The sequence below is a fragment of the Plecotus auritus genome, assembly GCF_963455305.1.
Source record: "Plecotus auritus genome assembly, chromosome: 6".
Classification (NCBI taxonomy): domain Eukaryota; kingdom Metazoa; phylum Chordata; class Mammalia; order Chiroptera; family Vespertilionidae; genus Plecotus; species Plecotus auritus.
This window is the reverse complement of record NC_137773.1, coordinates 5,470,159-5,487,933: the sequence shown is the minus strand read 5'-3', so window position 1 is coordinate 5,487,933 and position 17,775 is coordinate 5,470,159. Positions and strand designations below refer to the sequence as shown.

The 17,775-nt window shown below is 55.2% G+C and overlaps 1 protein-coding gene across 1 annotated transcript in view; it reads left to right on the top strand.

Moving 5' to 3' along the window:
- ERGIC1 (endoplasmic reticulum-golgi intermediate compartment 1) overlaps nt 1–17,775 on the top strand; it is an 85,527-nt gene that overhangs the window by 28,889 nt on the left and 38,863 nt on the right. Inside the window, exon 2 of the mRNA XM_080676861.1 lies at nt 12,671–12,732. Within this exon, the coding sequence (XP_080532987.1) occupies nt 12,671–12,732 (62 nt within the window). The remainder of the gene's footprint in view (nt 1–12,670; nt 12,733–17,775) is intronic.

Sequence of the window (17,775 nt, the reverse complement as noted above, 5' to 3'; positions counted from 1 at the left end):
TGCAGGCCAGCCCTCACTTTCTTTTTTAAAAAATATATTTTATTGATTTTTTTTTACAGAGAGGAAGGGAGAGGGATAGAGAGTTAGAAACATCGATGAGAGAGAAACATCAATCAGCTGCTTCCTGCACACCCCCTACTGGGGATGTGCCCGCAACCAAGGTACATGCCCTTGACCGGAATCGAACCTGGGACCCTTCAGTCCGCAGGCCGACACTCTGTCCACCGAGCCAAACCTGTTAGGGCCCTCACTTTCTGAAGCACACAGCTGGCCCCAGCGTAGCCTAGCAACTTTCTGCTAGGGCCTCGGAGGGAGCACACCGCCGCTTTGCCACGTGCTGATCGAGTGACCTTGAGCTTCGGGAGCCGTGAACCTTAGCAGGGGCGGTCACTGTGCCGCAGACGCTGCCCACCCTTTCCCCGGCCTCCTTTCTGCTTGTCTTGCTAGACTCAGCGTCTCAGCTTCAGTCTCAGGGTCACCGTCTCACACAGTCTCCTCGCCTCAGTGTCTCTTCCTGTAAAAATGAGGGTGAACATGGTTTCTGTATGTTGGATGGCTTTGCGGGGACAGTGAGACAGCAGGAGCTGAGAGCTGGCTCAGCAAATATCCCCCTTCCCTCTCCACACCAGGCCCCTCCCCAGCTTTCCTCCATTGCACTGGCCTTGCCCTGCAAGCTCCTCACACCCAGTCCCGGCCTCGGCTCCCAGCCACGGGCCTCGCCAGGACTCCGCCTTGACTTTGCAGGACGGCGAGGATGTTGTCCAAGGGGTGGTCTCACGGCCCAGAGTGGACTTGAACCCCATGGACAGGTGTGGGTGGAGATCAAGGGATCTGTGTGCGCCCCCCAAAGGCAGCACCTTCCTCAGGTGTGCGGGCATGCCTACCTTCCCCCCACCTCCCACCTTCCACCCCACTGCTCTCCTCCTGTACTTAAAGCACCCACCCCAATAGCTCCTTCCTTTCAGATCTGTCGAAGGCTGTGCCCTGGCGGGGAGCCACGGGCATGAGAACCCAATCCCCGAATAGCTGCTGCCGCTCAGCATTTAAATGCCGTCTGTATTTTTATCCGATGATGGGTCACTTCTGACCCCCCCCCCCCATCATCTGCCCCTCTAAGAATACATTTCCATTTATAGCATCTGCTCGCTGATGTTGTGTCCCGCTGTGGGGCCGCGGCTGTGGCCCGGATCCAGTGACTTGGAAACGCTTTGGGGCCCTTGCCGTCCCTCAGCCGCGCCCCCTGTGGCCTTGACAGCGGGAAGCCTGACTCCCAGCCAAGCCCAGGCTCCACAGACAGCTTTCCGCTCTCGACAGATGACTCGTCATTCAGGTGGGGGAGGCAGCTGCGGGTGAGGGGACGCTGTCCAGCTGCGCTCTGCCAGGGCCTCGGGGGGCACCGCACCGCACTGGGGACCCTTCCTCCTCCACTCGCTCACCGGGTGCCCACAGCCTGCGGTCCCACCAGGCCCTACTCGGGTGCAGGAGGGCAGCTGGGAGCAGGGACAGTCAAGGCCCCCAGGAGCCAGCGTGGAGCTGGGGGGCGGCTGCAGAGAGTCAGCATGGGGGGCAGCCTCCAGGTGAGGCTGACCAGGGTTCCAATCCTGATTCTGCCTCTTGTTGGCTGCGTGAGCTCAGGCAAGTGGCTCAGCCTCTCTGAGTCTGGTTTCCTCCTTCGTTGCTGGTACCTGATGGCTGGCAGGGAGGATGCAGTGGGGGAGGTCCAGGGTGTAAGTGGTGCTTGGCCCATCGGGTAGGAGCCCAGGAGATGCCAGTCCCCTTCCCCACCCCTCTCTTAACTCAGGTAGGTACAAGTTGAAAGCGTGGGGAAATCCATGATTTGAAGTTGGAAATAAACGCACGGCTTCTGCCTTAGCGGTGCCTTCCTGCCTTCCTGCCCCCACTCCGGTTCAGTTTATTCTACAGTGGGGCCCTGGGGTCTGCAAACTTCACCAGTTTCCCCGTGGATTCTGACAGGGCTCTCTGAGGAGGTGACATTGGAATATAGACCCACATGAAGGGAGGCAGCAAGCACACAGATATCCCGGCGAATAACGTTCCAGATAGAATGGCAAGGGACAGGTGGCATTAGGATGTAGGGCTGGAGGTGAATGTATTTGATGTGTTTCAGTGATGACTATCAATTACATTTCCCCCCAACAGTTTATTGAGGAATAACTGACATCAAATAAACTGCCCACACGTAAAGTGTCCGCTTGGAGAATCTGAGAGGTGTACACACCCGTGAAACCACCATCGCAGCCAAAGAGCGTGAACGTATCGTATCCCTCACCTCCCGGGCTTTCCTCATGCCCCTTCCTCCCTCCGTCTCCAGGCAACCGGTGGGCTGCTGTCACTCTAGTTGGTTTGTACTTTGAGAATGTTATGGAGATGGAGTCATACCGAAGATACCCGGGTTTGTCTCCCGTTCAGCATTCTTATTTTGAGAATCGCCCATATTGTGGCTCATGCCGATACCCCACTGCTTTTGATTGCTGAGCAATAGTCCATCGTGGGGCTGCGCTGTCATTTGTCCAGCCCTTTGCCCGTTGATGGACATTTGGGTTCTTTCCAGTTTGTAGCTATTACAGACTAAGCTTCCATGAATATTCATATGCATGTGTGTGTGTGTGTGTGTGTGTGTATTTATTTATTTATTTATTTATTTATTTATTTATTTATTTTAATCCTCACCTGAGGATACTTCTCCATTGATTTTTAGAGAGAGTGGAAGAGAGAGGGAAAGACAGAGAGAAACATCAATGTGAGAGAAACACACCGATTGGTTGCCTCCTGCACGAGCTCCAACCAGGGCCCGGACTGGGGAGGAGCCTGCAACTGGGGAGGTATCTGTCTTTGATGCGAATCGAACCCAGGACCCTTCGGTCTGCAGGCTGACGCTCTGTCCGCTGAGCCAAACCCCCTAGGGCCATATACATTTCTCCTGGGGTGGAGCGGCTGGATGGCATGCTGGGTACACGTTTAACGTTGGGAGAAACTGCCACTCCCTCCTCCCTAGTGGTCGGGCAGCTTTGCTTTCCCACCAGCAATGTCCGAGAGTTGCCGTGGCTCCACACCCCCGCCAGCACTTGGTGCGATCACTCTTTGTACTTTCCGCCATTCTAGTAAGTCCAGAGCAGCGATTTCCACCCCTTTTCATCCTCTGGCACACACAAGCTAATCACGATACTTCTGCAGCACACCGGAAGATAGTTTTTGCCGATCTGACAAAACAGTAGGCATCTTTTTTATTCATTCACACTGCACGGCTATTGTTGTGCTGGCTGTTGTCCTTCATTTATTTGACAGTCTAAGGGAAAAGAGGCCAGTGGCCCTGCCTAAATAGTCAGGTATTGCAAGTTTTAAACGTTATTGCGGCGCACCAGGGTACCTGCCACGGCACCCCGTTTGGAAATCTCTGGCATGGAGTGGTATCTCTTTGTGGTTTTAATTTGCATTTCCCCGATGACTTTGATGTCAGCATCACGTCATGGGGTTATGTGCCATCGATAAATCTTCAGTGAAATGTCTATTCAGATCTTTTGCCCAGTTTTTAACGGGCCATTTCTCAATGCTGAGTTTTGAGAGTTCTTTAAACTGCATATGAATCCTTTATCAGACACGAGGCTCACGGTAGTTTTCCCAGTCTGTTGCTTGTCTTTTCATTCTTTTAATAGTACCTTTTGAAGAGCACACGTTTATCATCTTGATGAAGCCTTCCTTACCAATTATTTTTATGGATCCTGCTTTACTAAGAAAAAAAACACACAAACCTTTGCCTAACCTAAGATCACAAAGATGTTCTCGTTTTCTTCTGGAAGATTTGTAGCAGGTCTGGAGTGGGATCCACTTTGTTCTGCTGAAGAGGGGTTTTTCCTATTCGAAGTCCTCTGCACTAACATATGCATCTTAGAATCAACGTGGCGATGTCTAAAAAAATGCTTGCTAGGCGTGAGTTGAATCTGCCCATCAATTTGGGGAGAAATGCCACCGTAACAATATCAAGCCTTCTGAACCATTAACACGGTCTATTTGTCCATTTATTTAGGTCTTTTTAGATTTCCCTCTTCCATGTTTTATAGTTTTTCATATGCGGGTCTTGTACTTTTGTCAAAATTACCCCTAAATATTTGATAGTTTTTATGCATCTCCTAAGAATAATGGAAGCGCCGAAACCGGTTTGGCTCAGTGGATAGAGCGTCGGCCTGCGGACTGAAGGGTCCCGGGTTCGATTCTGGTCAAGGGCATGTACCTTGGTTGCGGGCACATCCCCAGTGGGGGGTGTGCAGGAGGCAGCTGATCGATGTTTCTCTCTCATCGATGTTTCTAGCTCTCTATCCCTCTCCCTTCCTCTCTGTAAAATATCAATAAAATATATTTAAAAAAAAAAAAAGAATAATGGAAGCCACCATTCGTGTTAGCTTTTGGTTACACCTTCTATTGTTTCTTTCTGAAGATACAAGCAAGGATGTACATTTATTTTTATCCCCCAACCCCCCCCCCCCACACACACACACGGAATGGAACAGAACACGGTGTTCCGCAGTTTGCTTTTTTCTCTTTCTGTGTAGAGACCTCCTCCTCCCCCTTTACAGCTGTGCACCCTCCGCTCCACGGATGGTCTGCAGTTCACGAACCGGTCCCCTCGGATGGACGTGTGGATGGCCCCTAGTCGCTTGCTGTCCCAGCTGGTGCTGTAGCGAATGGCCCTGCGTGTACACGTCCTTTTCGGGTCTCACCTGGAATTCACTGAATACCTTTAGTGGGCCGAGCCCTGCACGACCCACAGGAGGCTGAGGGACAGACCTGACCCGCCCAGCCCAGCTGGAGTAGAGGGCCCTGCAGCCAACGTGGGGTTTGCCAGGAATACACATTCACAGAGCCCGGGGCGGGGGCGCGATGCCTGCCTGGGGAGGGGCCTTCCAGTTCAGGTTTATTCCTCCTCTGTGGCCAGATTTGGTGGCTTTTGTGGGAAGGAGGGGAGAGGAGAGGGTAGGACTTGGTGGGCAGAGAGCGTATTCTGACATGGGAGAGGTCACAGGGGGAGGTGATTGAAGCTGGAGGCTCCCCTGTGGAGAGAGAGACCTCCATGTGGGCAGCGAGATCAGGGAGAGAGCCCCAGCGACGGGCTGGAAGAGGACACTGTGCATGTTGGAGGTGTGTGCACAGCGGGTCGTCACCCAGACCTGTGGATGCAGGAGGCTGTCCCCGTCCCGGGCGGGCCAGGGGCGCAGAGGTTAGACGTGGGTGCCCTGGAGCAGGAGTGTGAACCCTAATCTTGCATCTTGGGCAAGGGAAAGGCGAGAATGGTGGCAGCCACCACGTAGCGGGCGGCAGCAGCCTTGCCGTGGTTGGTGGCTGTTGTCATTAACGTGACTCCCCCAAAGCTCCTTCATCCCGGCTGGAGAGGAAGACAGATGTTTGTACCCTTCCTTTTAACAGGGGGAGGAGAAGGGTGAGCTTATGTTAGCTGTTTGAATGTCAAGGCCAGGGTGGGGGGGGGGGCGTGAGAGCGATCCTGCAGGGCTCAGCTCCGGGGCGTTCATTGACCTCTGTGGGCACTCTGGCACGCGCACATGCGCACGCGCACACACATGCACGCACACCGGTGGGTCTCAGGAAGGTGAGGAAACGAAGGAGTGAACAAACAAGCACACTTTTCACCTAACCCCCTGGCACTTGGCTCCGAGGGCCTGGAGAGGCTGGCGGGCAGGGCCGAGCAGGCCCAAGTGCCAACGAAAACCCTTGCTGGCTATTTTTGGGCTGAATGACCCACCACTTCCAATGACTTGCTCCTAAATGGCGTCTCATGTCACGAAGCCTTGGAAACAGTGACATCACGCGCGCGGCCCGGTCGCCGCCCACATATGGCGAACCACAGAGCGAGCCGAGATTCGTGTGCAGGAGCCGGGAGAAGCGAGGGCCCGGCAGCAAAAGTTAAAATAGCAAAGCTGAGGCGTTCTGCTATGAAAAGAAATGACAGAAGAGGCCCGTTAGTCAGACGTTCCCGTGGCGGTTCCCTCCGCCTGTTTATTTTCAGGGGAGGTTAGGCCGCCTTCCTCGCCCTGCAGGCGGCATGTGGTCCGGAAAGCGAATCTCTCTGAAGTCAGTCCGATGTGCTCACTGCCTCCCGGTGCGGATGTACGTTTTCTCCGAAGGAATTGGTTTTATCCTGAAGAATAACAACGTTAGAGGCACTGATTCAGCATCTTTTAAAGATATATATATATTGATGCCAGAGAGGAAGGGAGAGAAAGATAGAAACATCAGTAATGGGAATGAATCATTGATTGACTGCCTCCTGCACGCTCCCCACTGGGAGTCTGTGCCGGCTTGATCAGGAATCGAACCAGGACCTCCTGGTTCGTAGGTTGATGTGCTCAACCCCTGAGCCACACGCGGCTGGGCTCAGCACCTTTTGCATTAAACTAGTGACCCCTGTACTCACTGGACCACTGGAGTGCATCAGCAAATGCAGATCGACTTCGTTTTCCCCCTGCTGGGTCCTTGGCCCAGTTCTTCCCAAGTGAGTTCTGTCTGCTCAGCTCAGAGCAAAAGGGAGAGGGGCAGACTGCTTCCTCCAGGCCCTCGGGCTCCCAGGGAGGCGATCAGGGCTGGAGCCCCGACTTGGGCAAGAACACAGGCTCCACGGAGCATGAGCTTCCCGCAAGGAAAGTTTTGCTCTGCGAGCGACGGGGTCTCCCAGCGTCAGTGGGACATTTCGGGCCCATCATCCCTTGTTGTGGGAGCTGTCCTGTGTGCTGTAGGGTGGTTATTAGCATCCCTGCCCTCCCCCTACTTGGTACCAGTAGCACCCCCCAGTGTGACAGCCAAAAGGTCTCCGGACATTGCCAAACGTCGCCTCGGGGACAGCATCGCGCCTGCCTGAGAACCACTGGCATGTGACTTCGAGAGCGTGAGAGAGGCCAAGGATGTCCCTAGCTTTTTGCTGGCTGGTTTTCGTTTTAAATACTCTGAGTTGAATTACACCCTGAACTGGACAGTCACCCCTCTTCTTGGGGCTCCCGCTTTCTCATCTGGAAAACGAATGGGTTTGGACACCATGACCTCAGAGCCTTCCAGGCCGGGCCGTGGAGGGCGTGCAAAGCAGGAGGCCCCTGTGGCACTTCATAGTCGAGTCACCAGCCCCTCTGAGCCTCACCTGTAAAACGGGCTCACAGTCCCCAACTCGTAGGTTGGCCGAGATAGTTGGATGGGAAGGAGCTCGTCAAGGGGCTAGAGCAGCCGTGGGCAAACTACGGCCTGCGGGCCGGATCTGGCCCGTTCGGCTGTTCTATCCGGCCCGCGGAGCTGAAAGAGCGGAGGGTTCTCTTGCTCTCCCCTCCGCTCCTTTACTTTGAATTTATATTAGTTCACACAAACACTCCATCCATGCTTTTGTTCCGGCTCTCCGGTCCAGTTTAAGAACCCATGGTGGCCCTCGAGTCAAAAAGTTTGCCCACCCCTGTTCTAGCGTGAGCCAGGCATGCACTGGATGTGCAGTCAGCACCCTTTCCCCTCCCCCGTTCTCCGTGCCCTTTCTTCCACATTCTTTTCACAATGAGTGGCCACCGCTAATCTCATCGCCGCATCACCACAGTGAGGGGCTGACTAATGTGAGCCAAAGAGGACGGCTCACTTCCCGGTCTGTCACATGCCTGGGTTCTCACCATCTTCCCTGTGGCCCATTTTCTTAGTGACATTTATTGCTGACTCACTTGGCTTGTGGTCAGCTCTGAACCCAGGGTCTTTTTCAGCTCTCCCTTTACCCCACCACCACACCCCAGCTCGGATTTTGTAGCGTGGGAATGGGGTTGTTATTAGAGAACGTTCTGTCCAGGTGGCCCTAAACAGGGAGCCAAAGCCACTGGTAGACAGGCAGCTTCATGGGGGAGGGGCTGTGTCTACCTGGCCCTCTTTCGTTTTCCCACTGCAGTGGGTACTTAGTAAAGGTCTGTTGAATGAATTAATGTATTTTGAACTGGCCCCTGTCTTCCAGGAGGCTCCCACTTGCTCTGAGGCAGCATCTCTGGAAAAGCAAATAAACGAAACCTTAAGACGTTAATTTACCAGCAGTTGAGCTCTAAACAGATTCCCACGGGTCCAGGGGAGTGGAAGGACCATGGCCTCTGGGCTTAGACTTGGTTTGAATCCTGCCTTTCCTAACCGTGGGCTTGGTGACTTGGAGCAAGTCGCGGCCAGGGTTCCTGTGAACATTAAAGTCAAATACGTATGTGAAAGAGCCTCGTACCAGAACCGCATCACTCCGTCTGTCCGGAGCACATCCCTTTGACTGCTATTGCCTCCTGTGGTTTGGTCCAAGTCTAACCTCCTCTCGTAGACCTTTGTTCACCCAGCCTTCCTCCCGCTCCCGCTTCCAACAAAGACATACCCTACCTAACACCAGAGACGCTCAGCAAGCATTAGCAAAGCCAGCTCTTCACAGTCAGATGCCTACCGCTTCTAATTCAAATCCCACCCATTGCCCCACTGATGCCCTTTGTCCAGTGCGGGACATCATCCGCGGGATTGGGTTGTCACGTCTCTTTCGCCTCCTCCCGTCTCTGAGAGTTCCTTAGCCTTCACTTGCCTTCCTGACCTTGATATTTGGACAAGTGCTGACCCGTCATTTTGTAACCTGCCCCTCGGTGTGGATTTGTTTGTGTTTTCTCGTGATTCACGCGAGGTTGTGCGTTTGGAGCAAGATCTCCACAGGCGTGATGGTGTGGGGGACCATGACGTGTCTCCTGCTGGTGACACTCAGTCAGTCACTTGGATGCTGCTATGATGTCTGCCAAGTTTCTCCACAGTCAAGTTACACTTTCTCCTCTTGCAGTTCACAAGGATTTGTGGGGAGGGACTTGGAAGGTGCGTCCATGTCCCGTTCCTCCTCAGACTTCTGATGGATTCATTTCTTTGTGTCCATAGAGTCTGGGCTTCCTGTCTTACCCAGTGGGTTATGGTCTCTTACTGTGGTCACGGACTTCGGGGTTCCTGCTGTCCTCTCTGGCCAGTGGGAGCCCCTGTAAGCTGGCCTCTTGTCCTGTTATGTCCCCATCATTCGTTGGGCACTTCCTTGCTTTCTGACATAAGGTGATGCTCCCAGTTCATCTTGCATTTTCCCTGCCCAGCCCTAGAATTAGCCATTTCTCCAAGAAGCTGGTTTCTTTGAGGAAAGGATGCTATTACAAGCCAGTATGTCAGTGCCAGAGGCACCCGTTGCTCTCCGGCTGCCGGTTCCTGGACCCTCTCTCTGGAACGAGCTGGGACACACAGGAACGTGTGATACGCATACATCCACATGGCGATGTGTGTATTGTGTATGTTGGAAATCACGACTTCACAGCAATCCCTCCGTCTCCACGCTCATAGCACAGGGTTTTCCTGCTTTTCTCTCTGTGCGTACCTCCCTGACAGTGAGGCCGCGGCCCCGTCATCGCACAGTGTTCACTTATTTAATCAGTCCCCTGTGTGTAACCCTCCATCCCGCCCTCCTCACCCTCACCCGGTTCTGATACTCTGCCCTGGGCCACCCCCACCTCGTCACCCTGAGCCGCCTCTGCTTCTATAAAACGCCCAGTTTTGAGATGATGGTTCATATGTTTTTTATATTTATTTATTTATCTTCATTGATTTCAGAAAGGAAGGAAGAGGCAGAGGGAGATAGAAACATCCATGATGAGAGAGAATCATTGATCGGCTGCCTCCTGCACGCCCCCTACCCGGGCACGTGCCCTTGACTGGGAATCTAACCGTGACCTCCTGGTTCATAGATCAACACTCAACCACTGAGCCACACCGGCCGGGTGGTTCCTATGTTTTTAAACTGTAAGGTCCAGATTCCGCCTGTGGGCCCTGGATGGTGACTGGTATTCACTGGACCAGGAAGTGGGATTGTAAGGGCCTGCCTGGTAGGTACCACGTGCAAATGAAGGAAGCCTCCAGCACTCCGGGACTGACCCTTCGCGTGGCCTCGGCTGTTGCTGTTCTCATTATCCGGGCTGCTCCTGGTCTGCACCCACCTTCCTCCCGTCCTCCTGCTCTGCTCAGACATCCCCTCCTGTAGGAAGCTTCCGGATTCGCGGGTGCCCTTTCCGGCCTCTCCCAGGCCCCAGCTGACCCCGTGCGGAAGCACCACTGCCTCCTCCTTGCATTTCCTTTGTCTCTGCTGCAAAAACACAGGCACATGGGGCCCATTTTATCTCCGTGTCCTAGCGCCTAAAAGAGGGCCCAGCACATAGTAGGTGCTCATAAATGTCACTCAGATGAGCATCAATAACAGTAACAGCAGTACTCAAAGAGCACTTCCTGGGCCCCAGGCCGGTTCTAAGTGCTTTATGTGCTCACAGCCCTCTGGTCCTAACCCCGATCTGTGAGATAGTTAGGATTGTTGCCCCATTTTACAGATGGCGGGGCTGAGGCGCAGGGAGGTTAAGTAAGTGACGTGGCCCAGGTCACACAGTGGCAAAGTCACCTTTGAACCCCGACAGGTAGACTCTGCAGTACCTGCTCTTATCTCTCACATGTCTCTCACGGGAAAGGGGCGAACATTTTCAGCGTCAGGGAGGTGAGTAGGTGTGGGTGGTTGAGTCACACGGTCCCCACCCCTCACACACACTCCTAGCCCCAGTTTCTAGTGCCCTTAGGGGCCCTGGCACCCGGCTGAGCAGGTAGGGAAGAAAGTGGTGCCTTTTCATTTGGCGGCCGACAGGACCTGTTTCTCCCCTGAGGTCTCAGGACACCAGGTTCACGTGCTGTTGGAGCGAGCACACGGGAGGCAAGTATCAGATCTTAGGCAAGACTTGTAAGTCATGGCATTGGGTTAGCAGGGTGCCACCTCTCCCGGTCCCCGAGGGGCGTCCACGCCAGCCCGTCACCCAGCAGGGCCAGAGCAGCGGCTCTTTACCAAGCTGGGCCCCAACCAGAGAGCCTGGGAACGTCGCGTGTGGACTTAGAGCCCCATGGGTAGAACACGGTGTGCGAGAGCCGTCTGCCCAGGGTCAAGGGCGCGAAGGAAGCCAGGTGCGTGAGGAGCCTTCCTGTGGATGCTCCGTGTCAAACCTGCCGGACACGGACGTCCCTCACTCCTCAGTCGCCTGGCGGGTCTGGTCGTAGGAGCCCTATTTTTATAGACGAGGAAACTGAGGCTCAGAGAGGGGAACTTATTTGCCTAAAGCAGGGGTCCTCAAACTATGGCCCGCGGGCCACATGCGGCCCGCCGAGGACATTGATCCGGCCCGCCTGGTGCCGCTGCCTGTCCTGCTTAGCAGCCGACGCGTCCCGGGCCCGCAGTGCGCATAGGAATTTGTTCATAGTTCTTTTTTTTAAACTATAGTCCGGCCCTCCAACGGTCTGAGGGACAGTGAACTGGCCCCCTGTTTAAAAGTTTGAGGACCCCTGGCCCAAAGTCACCCAGCGAGGAAGAAGACCAGCCATGATTTGAACCCAGGGCAGTCTGACTCAGGGCCTTATGTCTTCAGCAGCTGGCCAGATTTAAACCCAAGAAGCCTGTCTGAGGCCCAAACCCCAAATCCTTCCGCCCACAACCCCTGTCTACGCTGATGGGATCCCTGAGAAAGAAAGGCGAGGGCTCTGTGCCTGGGGCCGAAACCCACAGGAAACAGCCAAAGCCGAGCTGAGGCTGAGACCGGGTCCCGGGCAGGGTTTCTGTTGGACTGAAGAAGAATCTCTAAGGTCCTAGCCAGTGTTGCTCAGTGGGTAGAGCGTTGGCCCTCGGACTGAAGGGTCCCGGGTTTGATTCCGATCAAGGGCATGTACCTCGGTTGCAGGCTCGATCCCTGGCCCTGGTTGGGGTGCATGTGGGAGGCAAGCAATCGATGTGTCTCTCTGTCTGTCTCCCTCCCTTCCATGCTCTCTAAAAATCAATGGGAAAATATCCTCAGGTGAGGATTAACAATAACAACAAAACAACAACAAAGAAGAATCTATAAGAAGCGGGCACAGGGCCGTGGAAGCCGGGGGTGGAAACTGGAGGGTGAGGTGGAGAGGTGACGCCATAGCATCCTGCTCCCTTTAACGTCAGAGAAGCCCCTTGGGGTTCAGTTCATTCCTGTTGAGTGCCTACTCTGTGCCAGGCCCAAGCTAGGGTCTGGGGATGTGGCAGGGTGACAAACCTCACCAGGCCCCTGCCCTCAGGAGGGCGACATTCTGATGGGGAAAGACCAACCGAGAAACACAGCCAAGCCCGGCCGGCGTGGCTCAGTGGTTGAGCGTTAACACCTGTCACCTGGAAGGTCATGGTTCGATTCCCGGTCAGGGCACATGCCCGGGTGGCGGGCTCAACCCCCAGTCTGGGATCCTGCAGGAGGCAGCCAATCAATGATTCTCTCTCATCATGGATGTTTCTATCTCTCTCCCTCTCCCTTCCTCTCTGAAATCAATAAAAATATATTAAAAAAAAAAAAGAAACATAACCAAATGTGGGTCAAGGTCCTCTCAGGTGCCAACATGTGTCCTGAGGAAGTGAGACGGGTAAGGGCAGTGTGGGGGCCCGGGGCCCATCAGAGGCGGTGTCCTGCAGGCTCTTGGGGGAGCTGGTCCTGGGAGAGCCGAGGTTAGCCGAGCTATGGAGCACGCCAGCCACACCACGGCCCCTGCTGCCCCAGACCAGCCCTCTGTGCCCGTCTCACCCCGTCCCCTTTGCTCTCTGCAGGTTTGACATCTACAGGAAGGTGCCCAAGGACCTTACGCAGCCGACGTACACCGGGGCCATCAGTGAGTAGCCCTTCCCGCCCTTCCCCCTCCCCCACCCCCATCCCACTCTTGTGCCCACTCCCCATGCAGAACTGCTGGGCCAGAGGAACGGAGAGATGGAGGCGGGAAGCAATGACGGGCGTCTCTCCAGGCCCTTCCTATAGTTCCTCGTCTCAGCTCTGTCCTCACCCTCACCTGTGAGGGAGGCAGCATCTGTTTCCGGAAGGGGACACCAGAAATCATTCCTAGTCGCTGCCCTGGGAGATGACACGGGGGCTCAGCGGTCAGGAAGAGATTTCCTTTTCTCTCCAGACCTTTTAAACGAGTTGCATTTTTGACACAAGCATGGTTTTAACCATTTAAAAAACATAAAAATCTCACCCCGATGTTGGGTTCTAAATGTCATTCGTTAATAAAAGGACGCAGGGCTCCCTGGAGAAGTGGCTGATGTCAGGACCGGGCAGGAGGGGTACAAAGGGAACCTGGGGCACCGTGTAAGCCAGGAAGCAAAGAGCAGCCCGGAGAAGAAACAAAGGCTGGGGTGTGTCGGCCGGACGCCGGCAGTTCGAGGGACAAAACAAAAGATGGTATTACCGGCTCATCGCCCCAGGAAAAGGTTCCTGAGTCCATACCGATGGGGGAGAAGGGGTGACGCTTCCTTACAGAAGAATTCCAAATACTATGGGAATATGTCCCCGTCCAGGAGTCAGAGCTCGGTTCTCTTCCTGTGGAGTGTGGGCTGGACTGAGTGCCTCGCTTGTGAAGAAATGAGGATGGTCCCACCCGGCGTGGCTTAGTGGTTGAGGGTTGACCTATAAACCAGGAGGTCACGGTTCAATTCCTGGTCAGGGCACATGCCTGGGTGGCGGGCTCCATCCCCACTGTGGGCGTGCAGGAGGCAGCTGATCCATGATTCTTTCTCATCATTGATGTTTCTCTTCCTCTCTGAAATCAATAAAAATATATTTTTAAAAGCGAGAGAGAGAGAGATGAGAATGGAAAGGAAATAGTCACTTTACTGTGGATACATCAGTGAGATGTCATGTGGATGTCACAGCGCCCCCCTCCCGCCCCCTCTCCCTATAGGATGCCCTGGGGCACACTGGGAAGGGCACCTGATCGCTGGGGATCTTTCCCCCCCAAACCACAAGCCAGTGTAATTGTGAGAAAGCATCAGACAGCTCCAGATTGGGGGGCGTCTTACCCATTTAGCAGCTGGGTGACCTTGGGCTGGTCACGGGTTGACAGTGGCAAGGTCGGGGAGAGCAGGCCAGTCTGAAGAGCTGTCACAGGTCCAAACCACGGGCACGTGACGACTGTGTGTAAGGTGGGGCCTGGGCGGGTTCCCGGAACAGGAGGAGGTCACTGTGGGAAACGGGATCTGGATAAGACTATAGCTTCTTTGGTAATCGTATTGGACAACGACAACTAAGCCCTTTTGACAAATCTGCCAGATGTTAACTAACACGCGGGGAAGCTGGGAGAAGGGCGTGTGGGAACCTTCTGTACCATCTTTGTATCTCGTATTCCTCCACAATAAAAAAAGTTTGTTTAGGAAAAATAAAAACACTTCAAAAACACTATGCAAGCAGGAATGATGGAGCCTCATTTTCCGGAGAAAATGGGCTCAGAGAGGTCAGCTGGCTCGCCTGATGTTTCACAGCTTGCAAAAGAGAGAGCCGGACTGGACTGGGACTCAGCGGGCCCCCCTGCCTTCCTCCCCTCCCCACCCGCACCCCCACCCCCACCCGCGGCCTCTCCAGTGCTTGGTATAGGAGAGGGACCTTCCCCAGGGACTGTCCCCTGGGGTCAGACCCTCAGCTTGGAGCCCCCCGTGGCCTCCCAGGGCAGGCCGTTGTCAGGTGATGGATGACCTCAGGAACCCCCTGACCTTGGCTGGCCCCGCCCAGCTCTCCCTCCCTCCAGCTCGCCTCCTGGAAGCTGAGGATGCCTTCTTGAGTCCTGAGTCCCCACGCCCCCCGGGGAGGGGAACAGGCTCTGGGGTCCGGCAGAAATGGGTTCCTCCTCCCATTTAGCAGCTGGTGACCTTGGGCTGATCACTTCACCTCTCTGAGGCTCCGTTTCCTGATCTCGGGGTGAAAGGACATCACGCCTGTCGCGTGTGGGGGGCGTGCTAAGTCCTCGGTGCACAGATGACACTCCTCCGCTTGTCACCATCCTCCTGGAGCCCGCAGCCCATGCGGGTCTGTGACCCCGGGCTCGGTGACGCGTTGTGTCTGATCCCCGCGGAGAGGATGCTCAGGGACGTGAGAGGGAAGGGGCTTGTCTTCTCCCTGCTCCGCTGCTTATGAACCTGGGCCAGAAACGTCCCATCAGGCCTGCGCCCTCCCTGCCCCCAGCGGACAGCTCTACCCTCTGCTCCGTCTCTCCAGTCTCTCCCGGGTCAGCAGGGTTACTATTGGCGTGTATCCTTCTAGAACAGCCGTGGGCAAACTACGGCCCGCGAGCTGGATCTGGCCCGTTCGGCTGTTCTATCCGGCCCGCGGAGCCGAAAGAGCGGAGGGTTCTCTTGCTCTCCCCTCCGCTCCTTCACCATCAGCAGTGTTAACCTGGCAACGTCGGGAAATGCGGCCGCAGCTCCTTCTTCTGAGTGGGCGGATTTATATCCCCATTCAGTAGAAGGAACAACCTCTCAATCTTCCAGAGGCTCCTTGTAATGCCCGCGGACGCATCCCCCGACATCACCCTGGGAATGCGTAGACACGTTATCATGGTGATGTAGGGAGACACGCTCCTGGAGAGCACAGTATCAGAGCACAGTTTGAAATGAATAAAACTATTGAAATAAAAAAAAAAAAGACCGTACCCTTTTATGTAATGATGTTTACTTTGAATTTATATTAGTTCACACAAACACTCCATCCATGCTTTTGTTCCGGCCCTCCGGTCCAGCTTAAGAACCCATTGTGGCCCTCGAGTCAAAAAGTTTGCCCACGGCTGTTCTAGAGAATGTTTTAACAGTACAGCGAGGCGTTCATATGCGTTTGTCTTTGTTGTCAGCACAGGCGGGCACACGCTGTGCACACCATCTTCCCGCCTTTCTCCCTGCTGGTTTGTCCCGGATGCCTTCATTCCAGCACATAGTAGGCCACCACGCCCTTCTCTCCAGCCGTGTCATATTGCATGAGCTGGGTGACCCACTGTGTGTGTGACCAGCCTGCGGAGGGCGGACATGGCTGATCTCATGGTATTGCTGTCACAGACACCCTCGGTCGTACCTTTCCTGACATAAGCGTGTGTGTCCTTGTACGGTTATTTCCGTAAAGTAACTTTCCCAGAAGAGGAATGACTGGGTCAGAGGGCCTGCGTGGCGTAGAATTTAGAAGGCGCTGCCACGCAGCCCCGGCGATGCGGTCTCTTCTGCCGCCCCAGTCACAGCGCGCCGGGTAGCAGGTCCCTCCCGCGGGAGGAAAAGCACGAGGCCTGGGAAGCCAGCCCTCAGCTACCATTCAGTGAACAAATATTTATGAACCGGGTCCTGGGGCCGGGCCCCGTGCCAAGACCGGGACCCCGCTGATGAATGGGCTCTGGGCTTTGTCTGGAGGAGCGCACGGCCGAGCGGGGCTGCAGACGCAGAACCATTTCCTGACGTCGCGGTCGATGCTATGAATAACCGAGGAGACGAGCAAGGGCGCCGGGGCCTCGCAGGTCGGGCTTGAGAGTGGCCTCCTCCCTTCAGCGGCCGTGTGGCCTTGGACGATTCACTGACGTCCCGGCGTCTCGGGTCTCGGGTCCAGTGTCCCCTTGACTGGCTGCCCACTGGCCAGCATTCTCCTGGGATCACATTCCTCCCGTCCGATCCCTGAGTCAGTCTCAGAAGAAGCCTTAGCGTCTTGCCCAAACATGGATTGAAAAGCCCTCGTCCAGCCTTCGCACTTTTCATTCATTCATTCATTCATTCATTCATTCAACAAAGATGTGTTTCATTACCTCCTCAGAGGCAGGCACCGTGCTAGACCCTGAGGCCGCCGTGGTGCTGGGAGCCTGTCTCTGTCCTCCCAGTCGAGGGGGGGGGGGGGGGGCGGGGAAGTGGACACCGCGTTCGAGTGACCAGGAGTGTTGGGTCCTTGGTGTCCGCCTGCGGTGTGGCCAGGCTTCCTCAGAGCCTTGAACAAAGCACACAGGTCTCAGCGAGAGGCTTTGCCGGCCCTGTCTCTCCACCTCCAACCTGGTCCGAAGGAGGACGTGGGGGTCCGGGTTGCAGGCTTGAGGCCAGGAAGGCAGCGAGGAGACCTGGACAGACCTAAGTCAGCATGGACCTTCACAAACGCCTGCTTGATTTGGGCTTGTTCATCGCGGCAGCGTCCTAGGGGGTGCTGGGGCTGGAGGGTGGAGGGGAGCGGCGGGGTGGGGGGGGGGGAAACGATTCTGAAAAGTGGGTGCCCTGTGAGGTGATGCTGTTCAAGAGGGGCTGTTTGGCCCGCTCATGGGGGTTCTTCTCCTGGCCGCATCCTCCCTGCAGTTTTCAGGTGAGAAGGGGCGGACGGGAGCCGGGGAACTCCGACTGTCCCCTGCAGTGGCGTTGCTCAGCAGCGGGAGAAGGCATTTGAAATTCAAATGCAGTCCCACGCGGGCACTCCGTATAAACTGATGTGGCACCTGCTTAGCCTGGATTGCTGGGTGAGCAGAGGGTACCCCCTGCACTGCCGTCTGCTTAGAGAAAGAAAGGACTTATACGTCTGTGCTCCCATGACCGGCAAGGACACAAGGAATCAGGGAGGCAAGAGGGAGTGGCGGGGCCTGTGGCAAGCTGGTGAGCTCAGACCCCATGTGGGTCCAGGGCTTAAGTGCTCTGGAGTAGCCAGAAGCTGGACTTTTACACGCAATGTCCAGATTGCTCGATGCTGCCTCCATGTTTAAAGTATGTACCACTCGCCCTAACCGGTTTGGCTCAGTGGATAGAGCGTCGGCCTGTGGACTGAAAGGTCCCAGGTTCGATTCCAGTCGAGGGCATGTACCTTGGTTGCGGGCACATCCCCAGTGCGGGGTGTGCAGGAGGCAGCTGATCGATGTTTCTCTCTCACCGATGTTTCTAACTCTCTA